Below are 18,809 nucleotides of genomic sequence, written 5' to 3' on the forward strand. Positions count from 1 at the left end.
TATCAGCTGGGACATTTGGATGAGCATTCAAATGAATTATGGTGTTAACAAACTGAACAAAAGGAATTTGATTCCTCCCTCCCACCTTCCACCCGCTCTAGGGACAACAGACACCCTCCTATCATAGTAAAACAGATAGGAGAATAAACATACTACAACAGAGCATCACCATGGAATTCATTGGGTGCTCTTTTTAAGTGAACATGTGATTACACGGGGGGAAAATGCCAGTGTTTATACAGGCTGTCAGCAGACCTTTTCTCTGCAGAGGGCTGGTGACATTTCAGCTCTTGCCTGTTTGAACAGCCATCGCCAGAGTGCAGTCAGGCAGCACAATCACCACACTGTCCTCCTATCACACCTTCAACCATCCTCTTTTTCTCATTTCCTCTCTGATTCATAAGTGAGTCAGTAAAGTCTTCAAGTATGATGACTCTAGAGTTTAACTTTACATGGATGAAAATGACGATAGATCACAGCCGCGATCGGTCTGAATTATGAGGCTCCTTTCTGTGGTACTTGTAATAAAGCAGTACAACCCATTTGGTCGTTGTTCACCACAGGGCAGATGATGATCCATTATGCGCCATCCGCTGCGTCCTTTGGGACACGGGCATTGTTAATGGCAGAACCGCCCCCCACCCACTCATTCTCCTCCTTCTCTTCCTCCCCTCTCCTCGCTTCCTGAGGGGGCCTGGTGTTTGTGGCACCATCACTGTGGCCCACAAGGGTAAATGAATCCCATGTGTTTGATGGAGGGGAGCAGTCGCAGTCACGCGATACAGCCATGGAGGCATTCCTCCAGGAATCCATCTTTAACTCTGGAAGGGGCAAGCTATAGGAGCTTGAACTGCTGTCTCTCTCTCCCTGTCACTTTATTTTGCTTTCTCGTCCCTCTACGAGTCGGATCTGTGGGCAAACAACAGATTCCAGCAGATTCCAGCAGATTCCAGCGATAAGCACTTGGAGGAGTGTGGAATGGGGCCCACTTCGACCAGGGTTGCCCCCTTGTTTTGGTGTTTTGGGACTCTGTTGCGTAGTGACACTACACGGAGGGGAGCAGAACTGAGATTTTATTGTTTCCAAAGCGTCAGCACCATTTGAAAGAGCTAACCTTTGCTTAAACCTAACAACAGCCGCAACATTAAGAGAATAACTGACGTGGAAAAAGAGTTTGAATTTTGAAACTGAAAATAGTTGTTAGACATGAGCCAATCGACATGGCACGCAACTCTCAGTTGACCAATGCAAACTCAAAGTGAGTTCAGAAGGTTCATGATTTGTCCACGTACTTAAATCAAACAGAATCAGTTCAAAAGCTTCACTGGTGGGTTGAGCAAGCACACAGTGAAGATGAGTAAGATATTATGAGCACAATATGGACCACTGCAAAGACAGATGGGATTCAGTCCACATTAAGGCTTTTTTTTTTTTAATTGCAGTTTAGTGTGGCCTATTTCTAATGAGGGCTTAACACTCTATAATCAGGGTCAACTGTGATTCTGTTTTTCACTGAAAATCCCCAAAAATTATTTTATAAAAAGAAGCTAAACAATCTAAACAACCGCATTGAATAATTTACGAAAACACGACACATCGCATCTAAACTGAAAATGTATTAAGGACATCTAAATAGTGCAATATGTGGAATGTGTTTGTTTGTTTTGTAAATGTGTTTGTGGTCTAATTAGCACATGCAACTGTGCTCTTAGGAGCAGAAATTCTGGTATAGTGCCCAATAGCTCCTCCAAATCCCCAAATTCCCTCCGAGCTCACTTAACAAAACACAGTGCAGTTTTCCTCACCTCATGATAACAAACCAATGAATGTATGTTAACATGTAAGATGTATCACAGTTATTGTAGTGATTTGTGGCGTAAGAAACACCTCAAATGTCGAAACATGTTTAATGCAACTTCTAGCCTTTGTTTAACTTATTTTTTGCACAGCCTTGAGGGCGAGAAATAGGTAATTATGTTATTACAATGTGGGCCCAATTCTGCACAAAGGAGCTTGATACTAAAGTCAGTGTATGTGACCATGACGACTCTGTGTTTCTGTAAGCTTCCCATCAAAAGCACAGTGGTATCCTCAATGAAGGGAAAGCATCAGCTAACAGCTGGGCCTCAACATTCTCACAGTGAACCTGAGGTGAAACCACAACTGCATACTCGTCTTAAACATTGCATCCGGGCTGTAAGGCAAAAAGCCAACAGCCACAAAACAGGTTAACTTTGATTGGCTACCATACCACCTGAGATTCATATAATAAACATAGGGAGGTTTTTAAAACCCCACAACTGACAATTTGCCCTGTGACTGGGTTGCAAGGTCATGTAATCTGAGGCCTGAAGTTCCCGAGCAGAAGATCCAGTTGTAGCGCTGGAAAGGTTTGTGGTGTCTTTCCATCTCACTGAGGTATCTGCCACAGGGTGCAAAGGTGACTGTGCTGGCTTGAACAGCAACCATCAAACAAACAGCTGTACAATCTGTCCACTCTCCAAAACATTCCCCCACACCATAAAGTAGCCCCTTTAGTAGAAAATAGCCTTTAAAAAATGCATGCTAGTAGCGGAGACACTGCCACAAAACAAAGTGAACCAAATGCCAGCAGGCATTTGTCATCCTTCATGGCCCACAAGCACTGCAATATTGAAGGGTTACATGTAAACAGTACAATTTCTGGGTTTTCTGGTTTTTACAACTCAGCGAGGAAGTGTATGACAAAATCCAAAATGGATGGGTTTAACACCAGAGACAAATGAAAAATACGCATTGGCCTCACCACAGTATTGTATAATGACACACTGGTTGTGGCGCTATGCATGCTCACTGCAGTGAAACCTTTGGAGAGTGTCCAGGTGTCGTGGTGGTATACAAAGTTCCAGTATGAAAAGAGGGTATTTGAGGGCATTCTTCACCATCATTACAGCTATAACTGTGATACGTTTGGTATCTAACTATATCAATGAGGTAAAGCTGAGCACTGTTGGCATAAACATAAACACAGCCAACCGTGGTTTCTTATTCAATGATTGTTTTTTACTGCCTGAAACCAAAAAGTCCGTAAAAGCTAGGAGACATGCCTAAGAAATTGCTAACTAGCTCCCTTGTTACCCTATTAGCAAAGCAACCAATTTCAGTTTTGACAACCTGTCTGCATGGCTGAAATATAATCCATTCAAATTGCCAACATAACCCACTGTACAAAGACTGAGGCACTGCAGGCACCTTGGGTACCTGATCTTGTGTTTACAACCTGGTCACTGGTCACTGTATGGCCAGTCAGGTCAGGCTATCCAAACACAACTCTGACTACTAAAGAGGGGTTGGGAGCCCTGCCCACTCCTGCTCTGAAAGGCCAGCACATGTGGCTTGATATTTTAAGGTCAATTAACAGCGAGTCATACTTACAAATCTCTCAAATGGTCCATGGGTCATTGTTGGATAGTGTCGCAAACTGGTTAGTGACATCATTGAAAAGTAGCCGTAGGGAATTGGCTGGTTCTTTTCTTGGACTTTCTGTTTTAGCAGTTGTGGGCCTGAGCAGCTGAGATGACATAACATGCACCGTTATCTTTACCACAACCTTTGCACTATGTTACAAGTGACCTTTCAAAGCGAAGACCCATAACTAAGCAGAAAATAGACTTGACAATGTAGACTAAATGGAAAGGATATAAGATGAAAACCTGTTTTGTTTGCATTTTAAATCAGGATTTTATATTCTATTCTCCATACATTATAAATGGAAGAAAGTATACAGCATCTTGATAAGCTGTTTAAGTACTTTGCTATCTATTTTGGCATGTTACTACATGAATTTGGATAAAAAAAACAGCATTCATTTTATGAATTGAGCTATTACCTAAACAGAGTTACATTTTCGTGAAATCACAGTGACAAGACAGCAAAGAGTAATGATGAGGATAAATTAAATAGATCACTAAACCAAGGAAGATAAGTGTATCTGATGAATTATTAAGACAGTTTTATTGCATGTAATATGTACTATATGTGTACATACCAGTGTCTTTTGGAGCGTGACATATCTGCATCACCATCTCTTCATCAGTACATTGGTGGTGGAGGACCAACCGAGGAGAGCGTTGTGTGTTTGACTGTGGGTTGTTGGGTGGAAAGGACCCTGTTTTGATTAGCTGTACTAATCTCTTGTGGGGCAGACAAGGATTCCTTATGGGCTTGGCGCGCTCTAGTGGGCCCGCTTCTGCCATGTCATGATTCATCCAAATGACAGCCGCTCAAACGGAGCAAGTTGTCTGCTTATCTCCAATGCTGTCCTAAACTCCTCACCAGCACAGCCACAAGCCAGAGCCACAAGTTCCACTGGCTCTAAAGTAGTCATGTCTCACACAGTAGGCTTACATTCCACCAGCCACTGTGGATGGCTGCACTGACGACCAGGACTACCTGCATAGAGACAAACTGTCCACTTTCTCTTCCATTCATCTTACTGTCTGCCTTGCTGGCTGCCAGCCCTGTGCCAATGGCAATGCAAACTGTACTTTTTCTCTGCACAGGATATAAACCACAAAGGCATTTTTCCACCTGCTTTCAAAAAATGAAATGTATTTAGCTGCGGCGTCTTAGACTTACAGTTTCTCCAGAGGATGGGCATAATTCATGAAAAGAATGTACTGTATTATCTGTTGCTGCCCAGCAAGATAAACATAAATACAACATAAATCATGTTCCTGCTAAAAAAGAATTAGACAGCAGGGATTAATGGTACAGTGAAATCCTTCCATGACAAATACTTACTCATGAAGAGGAGTCATTTGGACACATTCAAGGGATGACTAAACATGTGCTGAATGTTTGATTCCACAGTTGGCTACTGAGTCAAGTAAAATCACAATAATCACATAATTGTATAAATATTGTATAGATAGTTATTGATTTGCATGATGCTTTTGTTAACTTCATACTTTGCATGGGGAAGAGGAAGAAATGAGAATGGTGGGTTGTCACATCTTTTCCCCACATAAAAATGACAACTTCTAAGTAACGGCTAAAGCAAAGCTGAAAGAACACATGTATACTCAGCAAGCCCACCTAAAGCAACACTAGCCTATGATACCCCCAATGGGAGTGGTCAAAGATAATACTGATCCCCACTATAATGTACAAGAGACAATAAAACAGGGGAACCACCAGCATTTTATTTTATTTAGAGACTGAGCACCAGACTCAGCCCATGCTTCCAGCAGAGACCACAGAGCCAGTGTTTTCAAAGGGAGGACCATCCACCTGCTGACTGCCAAAATCAATCATCCCATTATCAACCCTATTTAAACAACCTGTCCCTAATCAAAAGTAGAAGACAACGTTAGCATGAGTAATGCATTCCTCCACTGTTTGTGTTTCCAAATATGTGTATGATGTGTTGCAAATGTTGTCTTTGTTATATATATCACTTCCGCTGTGTGTCTACTGTACATACCTGTAGGGATTGTGTGTGGTCGCTGCTGTGCTACTGTGGTTGTCATGGGAATCTGTAAGTGTTTGATTGGTTCTGATCATGTTTTCCAAGTGCTGAGGGCCTGTTGTGTTTGCACAGATGCGTAAGGCTGTCAGGGTTGTCTTCCAGATATGACAGTGCTGGGAAATCCAGTGATGGATGACCAGGAACTAGGAATGAGTGGTGCAATTCTTTCCAACAGTGTGTGTGTTTGTGTGTGTGTGTGTGTGTGTGTGTGTGTGTGTGTGTGTGTGTGTGTGTGTGTGTGTGTGTGTGTGTGCGCGCACATATGTCTATGCAAACACTGCACGCCTGTGTGTGCAGTCGACTGGTTTTAAAAGAGTGAATAAGTGAGCATAACGGAAAAGAGTGTCAGCCAATCAAACCTTTTAAGAATCACTTTTTTAAGTCAGCAACGGATTCTGAGGATTCCTAATTGCCTCTTGTGTCCCTTTTAAAAACACAAGAAGTGGCCAAAAATAATGGCCAAAGTTAGTTTGAGTTGACGCACTTGTTCATTAGTGGAGCCTCAATGTCTGCTACTTTTCACATCCCACCAAGCTGTAATACCACTGTTGGAGACACTGGAGATACTGGAAACTAAGCTTCCTTAAGTGACACGTCAGCGAGCCTCATACAATGGTTATGCAACAGCAGCATCTGTGGGCCAAAGCAACAGCAGCAACAACCCACTAAATAAAACCAAGAAGGCCTTCATCGCACCGTGGACGCCACACTTCACAGCGAGCAGTCAGTGACCAAAGGCTCCAGTGTACAGGGCCTCAATTTGGATATGTGATGGGCAACTGGTGCTAACATGCAAGAGCTGCATCCAAAAAGCATCCAATGGGTTTGGGAGAGAAGTGGCTCCTCACAAACAGGCCTTTCATGTGGTCGTCAGTTTAAGTGCTCTAATGCTCGGCGAGACACTGAGGCCTAGCATGGGGAAATGGAACAATACATTTAACCACATGAAGCAAAGCGCCCAGGATTACTTCTGCACATATTTTCTCTCTCTCTTTCCTCTTTCATTGAATCACAGTCTCTCACTTTGTCTTTCTCTCTCTGCAATTTTATTCTCCCTCCCTCCCTTGCAAACACACATACATACTTGCCCTTGCGAATGAGAACCACTATAAACAGGGAATTTCTTCTAAATCCTCTTTACACACACACACACACAGACACACACAGTAGACGTTATTTTACAAAATAAGGCTTATCACACATGCAGAATTACACCATTGTGCATTCCAACAAAAACATACCATTATAAGACAGTACAATATAATTATCCCTGCTTTTACTGTGACTTATGTGAATTATTGCTGTTATAAACATTTTTCTCTCATGTTGTGTGTGATTTTGGGTATGGTTGATAAGCACACATCTGTTTCTGCACAAGTGTACAAAAGAGGGAAGATGTGCGTGCTGTCCACAATCCAGCCTGAACCAGTGACAGTCACATGCTCTCCCCTCCTCCCTCCTCCCTGCTCCCTCTCTCCCTTTCATTCTGTAAAGACAGATGTGTGTACTGACAGGCCATCCCTTCATCCATCAGCGAGAGAAGAAGAAGACGCTGTCCTTACACTACCACCCTGCCTGCATCTCAGCAAAAAACCAAAACAAAAATACCAAGACGGGCCCAACAATGTGTCATCCTTGGGCTCACAACACCCTCATCCTCCCAGGGCCAAGGCTCAGTTCAGCTCTCCCACAGGCGTGCAGCAGCCTTGGGTCACCACCAGACTAAGGATGGGAATGGCTTCTCCCCAAACATGTGTTGGAGATGGTATCTGCTGCTCCTACTTGAACTAGTGCAGGGCTCTTTTTGCATGCTGGCGGTCGCTGAACAGGTAGTTATAATGAACTGCTTGTCAACTGCAATCACTCGTGCATACGTGCATGTGAATACACAAGTGTAGATTTATGCACTCTATTTATGCACTGTATTCCCAAACGCCATAAATTATTGTGGAAAGTAATGATCTGCTTGGAATAAGCATAGCCTTAGATAAGTGAATTAAATGGTACTTTGTTTAACCACAAGACTGTGGAAATTGATGCCAAATATTTGGTGAGACAGAAACAGGCCTTCGTCTGTATTAAAGAGCCACTCAGAGGACAGATATCCAAAGACCAAGTCCAAGAGCCCCCATGAAGATGATGACAGCTACATGATGCCACAAGACACTGCAAAGACCGTAACGGGCTGTGTCAGATGTACTTATGTCAGGGTATCCAGACATTCCTTATGGGAGATTTGTGCGCTTTTGTCCCTTCTCAATGTGCACATGTGAGTTTGATTTATAATATATATATATATATATCACAGAGGCTGTCGGGTGGTACAAGCTGCATATTAAAGCTGCATATTAAAGCTGCTTTTTCTCATGTTTGCACTAGTTTGGTTCATCCCGATTTCATAACACACAAAGCAAAGTAAAATCCCTGTACTCACCCACATACACTCCATTCTCTACCCGCTTGATGATGTTGAAGGCATTGTCCACGTTGCCCTCCAGGATGTCAAACTTGACGTCGTAACTGCCTACGTGATAGGACCCGTAAGCTGGGACTGTGGTTCTCAGGAATACAATCTCTGTTGGAAGATAACAATTAGACACAAAAAGCTTTTGGAGTCTAAACCCTCATAATCACACTGGGATTGTGCCTCCAATCTAGTGCCAACTCTTGCTTTTCCTTTTTTTTTTTTTCAAGAGAAAGACAATAAAACTGGAGATGGAAAGGTCTGTGTTTATTGTACACTTAGAGGGTCACAGGAAGGTTGAGGCTTTTCAATGCTGTTGCTCAGCTGAAGGGCCTTGAGTCCTTTACACCCCAACTCAGAGCTTATGAGAAATGACAAGAGCTTAACTCTCCGTGACGTTGAGCTTGAGTGTGTCTGAAACATGCACTGCATGCCAGCCAATAGATGCTTGTCACCTGTCACTGTCTGCGAGTGATTGCCGTAGTTACTCATATACAACCAGCATGGCACTTACTCTCTGGTGTGGGCCAGCCAAACCCGGACTGCATGAAGAACATCATGGAGTAACTAATTTGGAATTCAGAGGTAGTCATTTAGATTCTGACAACTGCAGGGAAATGCATTTGATTGGAGATCAGAGATTAAGGAAGATTAAGTAGAGCTAAAGTGAAAAGAAATGCTGAGGACCACAATGACACTAAAAAAACAAAACATACGTTGTTATGCTGTCTTCAAATTTGTTGTTTCCAAAGATTTTGGTAGGACGTTGTATACACAGAAGGATACACAAAAGTCATTTTTTGAAGCAGTGTGTTAAACAATTCAACATTTTGGGAAATACACTTTATTGCCAATATGAAAAGATCTTTACCACTCTTATCGCTGTACAGTAAATATGAAACTACTGTACTGTCATCAGCTGGTTAGCTTAGCTTAGCATAGATACTGTAACCAGGTGGAAATAGCCTGTCCAAAAGTGGAAAAAATAGCTCAATAATTCACACATGCCAATAGTCGTTTTTGCACTTTGTTTTTGTATAAATTACTTAAAAGGATAGTTCGGCTTTTTTGAAATGTTGTATGAGTTATTGATAGTCAGTGTATTACCTACAGTAGATGATGTGTTATTATGGATCCCACATAACTTCTAGGCAAGTCCCGCCCTACTAAGCAGCTCTATTGGTCAGGGGACCTGAACAAATCGGGTTACGTTACCTTGCGTAAGCATGGACGCCTGGCCAGTATAGTGTGTGAATGCTATTGAAGGACGAGTCTTGCTTAGAAGTTGCGTGGGTTCCATAATAACGTGTAGATGACAGTTAGTACAGCACTAGTTTGGAGAAGCAGCAGGAGTCCTGACACGAGCGCTGCTGTGGATAGGGTCAGTCACTAAATGTATTTTAGCCAGCTAAAAAAAGGCCCAACTAAAAAAAATCAATATCAGTTCAAGTTCAAATCTCAATCATTCCCAATCTTGCAGAGACAGAGAGTGTAGGTATATGTAAGGAGATAAAATAGGCACAGGCTAATTATTGCTAACTAACATGCTAGTTAACATTAGTAATTAAACTTAAACGGTTAATGTAAGTCGAAACTGCCTGTGAGCTTCTCCTGTACCGTATGGTAATTCCTCTACTATGCGACAGTAAGTTGCGTGGTTATGACACAATCATTGGCCTATTTTTACAAAAACATCTACTACGGTACAAGGTAATGGAGCCTTTTATACATTGTCGTGTTTCTTTAGAAATGAACAATGGACAAATAGAGTCTTTAAACGCTTCAGACTTAAAGTTATTCGCTGTCAAAATGAATGGCAGTCAACGGGATGCTAACGCAGGGTGAGTGCTTGTTAGCATCAAAATGGCGCCATAGGAGCTAGGCTTGCCAGATGCTTGCTTACCCCCTTGTTTGGGACAGACTCTGTAGTTTATGTAATAAACAAATAGAAGAAAAAAAGAGTGATTATGACAGCGATGAGGAAATGCCATTCACTGTGAAAACAAGAGTACAACGATGAACGGAGGTATACTGAACAAGAACTTTTGCAGAGGGAGACTAAACGACTGAAAGAGAGAGTGGGGAAACTGTGGAAACTGGAAAGGGCAGTCTGACGGCAAGGTAAAGCGGTGAAAATATTCTAAATATAGCGTTCACGCACAAACTAAACTTTTGTAGGTGGGGATTTTAAATTGGCTATAATAGGCTACATATAACTGTTTCCAGTCTTCATGCTAAAATAAGCTAACCAGCTGCTGGCTAAAGCTTCATAATTACCCTACACATATAAGAGTGGTATCGATTATCTCATCTAACTCTTGGCTAAAAAAGGAATAGCCTAAGTGTATTTCCCAAAACTATTCTTTAAGACATGTTTATTCCCCAAGGAACTGCTTTTGCTACATGTTTGCCCATCTGGATTACTCCAAAATGTCCATCATTATGCACATAAGAAATCAACTTGTACCTACCCTCTGGCTTTGTGAACTCTCTGAAGGTGGGCAAGGAGATGAAGGTGTGGGACACGGAGTGCATTGGGTCCAGAACACAGGCGACGTCATTGGGCTGACAGGACTTTATACAGCGAATGGTGTCAGAGCGTTCAAGCCTCGCCACTCTAAAGGAGAGAACAAACATACACACCCACAAAAAAAGAAAACACAAACACACATGGCCTCTGACCTTTAGGTAATGTCTATATAAAGACTTCAGAGTTAACCGCCTTTGGTGTATAAAGCTCACAATAACAGGGCATCCTTGGGAGCAGCCCACTGCGTAATCTAGAACTCAGTGGGGCAACTCCAATGGCCGCTACACAAACAATAGCTGAACAAGACTACAGGGATACTGGATATAGCAGTCAACATCAAAAACAATCAAATTCTATGTGGTTTCAAAGAATAATAAACCAACAATGGCCAAAGCTCATGCTAAAGCCAACCTTTGTAGCTTGTGGAGACTAGCGCTGCCATTGATGCTTTTCTGATGCACTATTTCAAGCTGTGTGGGAAATGAATTACTACACTCACAGAGAATGATCCACAACCAGCTCAGGAAAATATTTGGATTTGCTGAGCATCCCCGGCTTCACATCAGATAATCTCTTGAGGAGGATTTATGGGGCAAGGGAGTGTTCTAAAAGACTCCTAAATTGTGAGCAACATGACTAGACAACTCCCCAGCCTCTCCTCAGGGCAGCTCTCATCCTATTATTTAGGGCTTTGTTTATTCCACAGACAAATCAGTGACAGGTCGGAGGGAATGTAGGGCCTCTGCTGGTTCCTAAGGCTAACGCCACCTGAAGTATCGCTATTCACTACCTGTCTGCTACATTAGACTTTAAGAGAGTTTTCTAAGGCACTAACAACCTCGTAAATCAAGAGTGTGTCTTTGAAACGATGAGGAACTTGTGATCACGAGAGAGCTATTGAAACAAAATAAAAGCCTTGACTTCGAAATCCAAGATGTTAAATTTAAGCTTGATTTTCACAAAGGAGACAAGTGGGTTCATGGTTATATTGGGTTATGAAAACAGCCAAGTTGCCATGTATAAGTCCAGTTAATGTGCATGGCAGCCATATAGCCACATAGTGAGTCATGGGCTGTGGATCTCTGGCGCTCCTCAGGGGACCTATAGGCTGCAGCTCAAAGAACCAGGCCCGGCTTGGGTTGCAGGGCTTCTTCCATGGACAGCGAGGAGAGAAGCCCCTGACAAAAAGTCAAGCCACCACTGGGTAGGGGCTTGTAATTAGCAATTAGCGGGTGGGTCCAAGTTTTGCTTTGGCCAGCGCCAAACCCACAAAATGTTCTCCTAGTTTATAATACCACGGCCTGAGCTGCAGAAAGACCCGAGCGGGGCTCTAGAGGACGAGGTGAAAGCTCTGTTGGGGTAGAGAGTAAATTTACGAGAAGATAATGACCCAGGATGAACTGCCCCCTTACACACAGACGGGCACTTGAAAGCAGGGGCAGCAAGTGGAACTAATTACAGCTCCATGTGTGTGTTAATGCATGTCTGCACCGAAATACCGATAAGCATGTGTATGTTTATTTGTGCATGCGTGCCTTTGTGCATGCAAACGTGCTTTAGTCTGTGTCAGAGTGTGTGTGTGTGTGTGTGTGTGTGCGCACAAATGTACATCTTCTTCATCTCCCCCATGCCTCACGTGGCCCAGCCCAGGAGAAAAACCCCAATACTTTTAGACCAGAAAGAAAAACAGACTTTTTGGATGAAAGTCCTCTGGTCAAGCATAGGGCCTTTTATTTTTTTGGTAATTATTATTTATAGTCGGCACATTGATAACGCCCCAACACAAACACTGCAGGGCATCATTCATTCTGTGCGCGGTGATGTTGCTGTACCACAAATTGTTCAGACCACCGGCCAGAGCCCAGAGCCCCATAACTCAATGTCAAAGGGGAGGAAAAAAACGTTGTGCGCACCACTATGTTCTTATTTTAAGGATATCCCCGCTAGGGACCAAGTGCATCCTTACTGGCCTGACAGCTCAGGACAGGAGGAACCTAGGACATCTGAATTTACAGTTATTATAAGCCGCAGCCCTCGGGCAGCAGCATCACAGCATGTCAAACTATTTATACTCTCTGCTGGTGCACATTTCCCTCTCCTTTGCCACTGCATCCCATCGCATGTCACTTACTCAGCCTTCATTTGGATTATCTGTCTGCTTTGGGGTTTACACCCGCAGTATGCAGTGGAAATCTGTGCATTTTACATTAAGCCTAAAATGTAATGGATGCTAAAGAGATGTGCATGAAAATAACTGCCACAGAAAGACGTATTTGCGGTGCAAGGTAACTGACGTTTGGGAAGTGGGAGTAACAATACATTAAAAGGCCCAGTCTAGCTCATTTTTTACTGGAATTTAGAGGTGTGGAATTACTTTATGGACTTAATAAATAGTGAAATTTGACCTATCTGCACATATAATATATAACTGAAGGGTTTGACTTATAGATGGGACATTTGACTTGTGTGTGCATCTTGGCTGACTTAAAATACAGGACTGGATTGCCTCTGTGTTCACAAACATTAGTAATGTAGGAAAACTTTAAAATCATCAGGAGACCATTACTATAATTATTAATACAATATGCTGTTATCTAGTGTTGTATTAAAAAAAAACCTTGTGTATACAGTAGATGTGTACAGTCCTGTACCTTTAACTTTAAATACAGTATATGCTACATTACTAGAGACTTGTATCGATGGATTTTTTTCTTCACTGAGGCTCTTGGAATAATAGCAATATGAAACTATGTGAGGAAGTCTTCATGCCTTCATCTGTGATGTGGCTTCACATTCCAGCTGCTCCCTTTGCTGTATTTGATTAAACCCCACAATGCACCATTATCAAGAACTGGATTTGACTTGAACATGTGTTATTTCTATTTCAATTTTAATAGAAAACTGTTCATCCAACACATAAACCATAAAGTACTGCAAAACGTCAGACTTTATCATGCAACCATCATCAAATTACACTCAGTTGTAGGCAGACTTGGGTCGTTACTATTTTATGATTTAGCCTGACTGAGAACGCCACCTAGTGGCTATCACATGCTTTACCTCCAAGAAGATTCATTCAGTTGGAACTAATTTATCCCTAATTCTAGTGTTAAAACGTTGATTATGTAAAATGCTACAGTACTAAAAAAACGGTGCTTTTTTTCTTCTGATTTTGTGTGTTGTATTGTTTGTTTTTTTCATATCAACTCTCAAAAAAATGTGTCATCTTTAGCAAACGTTTAGTGTCGAACAGTCAAATTTGTGGTAATTATTTAGAAAAAAAAGAGTGAAATAGACAAAGCTGGGTAATTTGGTGACTCTCTTAGAGACAGGGTGAGAAGCTCAGTCATCCGTGAGGAACTCAGAGTAGAGCAGCTGCTCCTTTGCATTGAAAGGAGCAGAGATTATATCTCCACCCTGGCCTGGGAACACCTCGGGATCCCCCAGTCAGGGCTGGCTAATGTGGCTCGGGAAAGGGAAGTTTGGGGTCCCCTGCTGGAGCTTCTGACCACGGATAAGCGGATGGCGATGGATGGATGGATAATTTGTTGGACAAAGGGGGCAGCTCTGCCCCAGGATCCTGAAAGACCAGTTCCCCCCGAAAGCCCCAAAGTAACTGTGGTTTGTAGTAATTTGATACATTGGAAATTTGTGAAAAGGAACAGTTTGACATTTGAAGAAATACACTTGAAGATACTGACACTCTCTTTCTTGCTGAGAGTTAGAGTTTCCCCATGTTTCCATTCTTTATGCTGCGCTAAGTTAGCCAGCTGCTGGCAGTAGCTTTATAATTAGCATACAGATAGTGGTATGAATCTTCTCATCTATTTCCCAAAATAGTTTTCCCTAAAATAATATCCCAAACTATTCCTTTAAGAATATGCACTTCTCAGATCTCATAATATCAAGTAAAATGTGCTGTTTTTTTTTTTGACAAAGTCCACATTGTTAAATACATTTGTATATTTATAGTAATTCGCTGATTGGAAGGGGTATTGGGTTCATAGGGGCCCACAGCTTATTTTTGCCCATAATCAGATCATTAGCTCATACAGTTTACCCAAGTTTTTAGGCAGGCTTAAACCTAATCAGATAAATCAATGAATGAAAGAAACAAATGATCTGTGTTTATAAGGATGAATACTGGTCTTAATAATAATCACCAATTAGAAATTATATAATTTATATTTACCTGTTTATATCTATGCAGTATGTTCTGCAATCATATATGTTACAACATGTAGTAGTCTACATTGCATCACTATGCTTTGCTATAAACATACTGAATGGTCACCTTCATTGGATTTTTTGTTGAGGATGAATTATTTTCTCGACAAGAAGATGCATTTAACATGACACATCCTTTTTAAGAGTGTAGTAACTTGTGTAACCCTACGTTAACTCCTGTGTTTATTCTAGTAGGGGATTGTAAGGTACTCTGGGCTCCTCCTGGGTAACAAACACCAGCACTTTAGCAAGGTATGTGCTGAGCGTGCCGTAGCGACGCAGCCTTAGCTCCAGAGACAGCTCGAAGTCCTGCGGCTGGTTGATGAGCTTTGCCACCGACATCACGCCGCCGGTGGGAACCCGCTCCGTCTTGAAGAAACCGCCCTCGTTGCCAGAGGTGATAACAATCTGGATATCATCGCCGGCCACGGTGTGGGAGGGGCCCATGCGGAAGATGTTGGTGAAGACGGGGATGTTGGTGGGGAAGGTGAGGTAGTAGTAGGTTATTCTCAGGGGCATGGCAGGGCAATCGACAGAGTCATTGCAAAGCAAGCGTTCACATCGACTGCAAAGAGAGAAGAGTGGGGGGCAGGGCAGGACGGGACAAGACAGAACAAAACAGGCACAAAGAGAAGGAGAGAGAAAGAGACCAGGTGTGAATTAAATTTGCCGTGCATGGCATGCAGTGGAAGGAACATCAGTCTCAAAATACTTCACAGGCCAGGCATGGTGCCCTCTGTGGGATCATGCAAGAAGTTGTGTCAATGGTGCCTGAATAGGTCATACACAGCCTCTACTGTAACTGAGTTAATGGAAAAAAATACCCGTGTGCATTTCATCATTCTAAAACAACAGAACATGCTACAGCCAAATCTTTTCTGAAGTCATTCCAGCATTGAGCATACTGGACATGCGGACCCTTTAATAACACATGAATAGGGGGCAGTTTAAAAGGCTTGACATTGTCTACTAGCTCTTGGTAGGATGACCATTCAGACTCGACTGTAAGGAACATGGACCTTGCTCTGTGAGTGTTTATGTGTGTGAGGTTTTCTGTTGATGATGTATTATTAATGTCTGTCTATTATCATTTTCCTATGAGCATAGAGGACACAATAAAAGTCATGTTCATTAACAAATGTGTCCAGTTTAGCAAAAATGCGTACAGAATCCAGATACTCACGTCTCTCCAACGCGCCGGTAGTTGTTTGGACACTCGAAGGATAAGCATCTGAATCCTCCCTGCACATTAAAGCAGCTCTGATTCACTGTGCATGTGTGCGTTCCCGTCACACATTCATCAATATCTGTGAGCGCAAAAACAAAAAATGTGATTTCAAAAAACATTCCCAAAAAAATGAATTTTATCAAAATTGACATAAGACTTCACATGTACGATAGCTTACCCTGGCAGCTGCGCCCATTGGGTGCCAATGTGTAGCCACTGACAGGACAGGAACAGTGGAAGCTGCCAGGGGTGTTGTGACAGCGATAGGAGCAAATATGACCTCCAGTGGGCAGGGCACACTCATCTATATCTAAAAATGTAACAAGACAGATACAAAGTAGTCAAAACAGAGATTAAATTTAAGAAGAAAAAAAAAATAAAAAAAATAAATAAATAAATAAATAAATAAATATATATATATATATATATATATATATATATTTTAGGTCTAAACTTACTGTTTAGAAAGGCTTTTAATACATAGCCGTGGTGTGACAATTTCCCTCTCCTATTTCTATGTAACCTTTTCTGATTTTATTGTTTCTATTTGTCATTCTTTTTACTGTATGATATGTTATATGTGTGTTTTAGTCTTGGTTTCTGATGTGAAGCACTTTGGATACCTGTTGGTTACTGTAAAGTGCTATATAAATAAATGTTGATTGGTTGATTGATTATGATTGATTTGTTTCATATATAACACAGTTTTCTATATTGATTGCTGCTTACACATAAGCTAAGTCTTCATATTAACACATAATATATTCAAGCTCAAAAGCACCATAGCAACCAGAACATACTGAATACAGGACTAATTGCCTTGATCTATAAAACATGTTTTCACAATATACTAGTGTATCTGTTAAAAAGGTTCCATTTTACCTTCACAAGTCATGCCATCTATGTCACTGAGCTGGTAGCCACGGCGACAGTAACACTGGTAGGAGCCGTACACGTTGGCACACTCTTGACTGCATGGGTTGCTCTCACACTCATTTAAATCTGCACAGAGAAAAGATGATTACAGACCATTATGAGCTCTGTCCTAGTAGTTTATTAAGTGGTACAGCTTAGTGATCAGAAGAATAAAAACTATGCACCTGCAGAGAGGTGGATCCTCCTCTGTTCATTTCAATATGGACAACATAAATAGTTGCTTGCAAAGTTACGCACTTGGTTTGCATGTAAACTGGATACTGAGAATGGGCTGAAATATAACAGACTTTGAAAAAAGCATGATTGTACAGTAAGTGCCTGGAGGGTGGACGTTTTTCAAAAGGTACCTACCATTTGTTAGTTTTACCAGTCGCTAGTTTTACCAAAATGGCTGGTAAAATGCAGAAGTGTATTTTTTAAGTCAGACATTGAATCTAACTCTTGATAAATGTTGTTAGACTGTGAAAACACCTGGGAAATCAATGGAAATAAATCTGGGGTTTTATAGTCCTATCCCTGGCAAAGTCTGATACATTATATTTTACAAATATTAAAATTAGAATGTTATAAATTAACCAATCAAACCAAAACAACTTGATGCCATAGCAGGTAGTAGAACATATCTGTGTCAGCTGAAATCAAAGACAAAAGGTTGTCCAACTCAGAGCTGATCAGGGGTTTCTAATGTTTCAGTCACTGGGAATATATGCAGTATAGCCTACAGGGTACACTACACATACTGTATACTGTATAAACAGTTGCTATTTAGATAGTTGGACAGTCTTACCATCACAATTCCTGCCATCAGCAGCTAGCTTGAAGCCGGTGGTGCAGCTACATTGGTAGGATCCCAGAGTGTTCTCACACTTATGAGCACACAGGCGGCCAGGGTAGTGCCTGCATTCATTAATATCTAACACACAAAGTCCAAATATTACAAAATTCTCTTATACACATTTTGACCAGTACCACTATATAGACAGTATGTCTGTTTTGTTTACATGGAGACAATACACTTGGATTAAGATACTTATATGAGAACATCAAGCGAGATCGACCAGCTGCTTACCCTCACAAAACCGACTGATGCTGTTGAAGATGTAGCCAGTCTCACACTCACAGCGGTAGGAGCCTATCAGGTTGATACAACCATGACCTGCACAGACCTTTTCAGGGCCCTTACACTCATCAATATCTGCAGAGGGGCATGCGAAGAACAGTGAACACCATGATAAGGACCTCAGGTAGGTTAGTAACATTGTAGTCTCGCTTTGCCAGACCTTCCTCCACAGCGCTGCGGAGGAGGGTTCGGCTAGTCCACACAGCATTCCGAGATGGGAGAAAAACGTTCTCTGGTTTATTGGCATTTCTTTAAATCAATCCCAATCTGGTTGGGCGGCACTAAGCACAGGGAAAAGCCAGGAAGGAACTTGTTTTGGTGGATCGTGTACGTTCAAAAGTTGATTTAGTCGTGCAACAGAAAACTCAGATTGATCCCCTGCAGAGATCTGAGGAGCAATTAACCATAGTCCTCAGAAATCCACCGGAGTTTAAAATTCCAACACAAACAAAACGGAAAGTAACGGACATCCGGCTGAAAAGAGTGAAATCTGGCAGAATTTCCGACGGCAACGGAGCAATCCCTGAAGTGGAACGTTGTGGCTATAGACTAGTAATATTGTTCTCTAGGAATGGTGAGTTTTTCAGCCATACCAACACAGCGTGTGCCCTCTTCATTGAGGTGGTATCCTCGACCACAGTTAACAGAGTTCCTCTGGCAGATGTACGAGCCAACTGTGTTGATGCAGATCTGCCCGCGGTTGCATGGGCCCGTCTGGCTGACACATTCATTGATATCTGAAAACGCGGACACAGATGACATTGTTAAAATCATGAAAAGATTGCTCTGGTCTAT

The 18,809-nt window shown here is 41.9% G+C and overlaps 1 protein-coding gene across 2 annotated transcripts in view; it reads right to left on the reverse strand.

Moving 5' to 3' along the window:
* Window positions 1-18,809, reverse strand: part of fbln1 (fibulin 1) — a 31,089-nt gene that overhangs the window by 1,535 nt on the left and 10,745 nt on the right. The window contains exons 9-16 of one of the 2 annotated variants that reach the window (XM_039808895.1): window positions 18,608-18,751; window positions 17,964-18,089; window positions 17,682-17,807; window positions 16,841-16,960; window positions 16,137-16,268; window positions 15,914-16,037; window positions 10,445-10,590; window positions 7,944-8,084 (exon numbers count right to left, since the gene is read on the reverse strand). In XM_039808895.1, coding sequence (XP_039664829.1) covers window positions 7,944-8,084; window positions 10,445-10,590; window positions 15,914-16,037; window positions 16,137-16,268; window positions 16,841-16,960; window positions 17,682-17,807; window positions 17,964-18,089; window positions 18,608-18,751 — 1,059 coding nt within the window. Of the gene's footprint in view, window positions 1-7,943; window positions 8,085-10,444; window positions 10,591-13,374; window positions 15,296-15,913; window positions 16,038-16,136; window positions 16,269-16,840; window positions 16,961-17,681; window positions 17,808-17,963; window positions 18,090-18,607; window positions 18,752-18,809 lie in introns of those variants that run through there. The other variant, XM_039808896.1, reaches the window with a different exon arrangement.

The sequence above is a fragment of the Perca fluviatilis genome, chromosome 8 (genome assembly GCF_010015445.1).
Source record: "Perca fluviatilis chromosome 8, GENO_Pfluv_1.0, whole genome shotgun sequence".
Classification (NCBI taxonomy): Eukaryota; Metazoa; Chordata; class Actinopteri; order Perciformes; family Percidae; genus Perca; species Perca fluviatilis.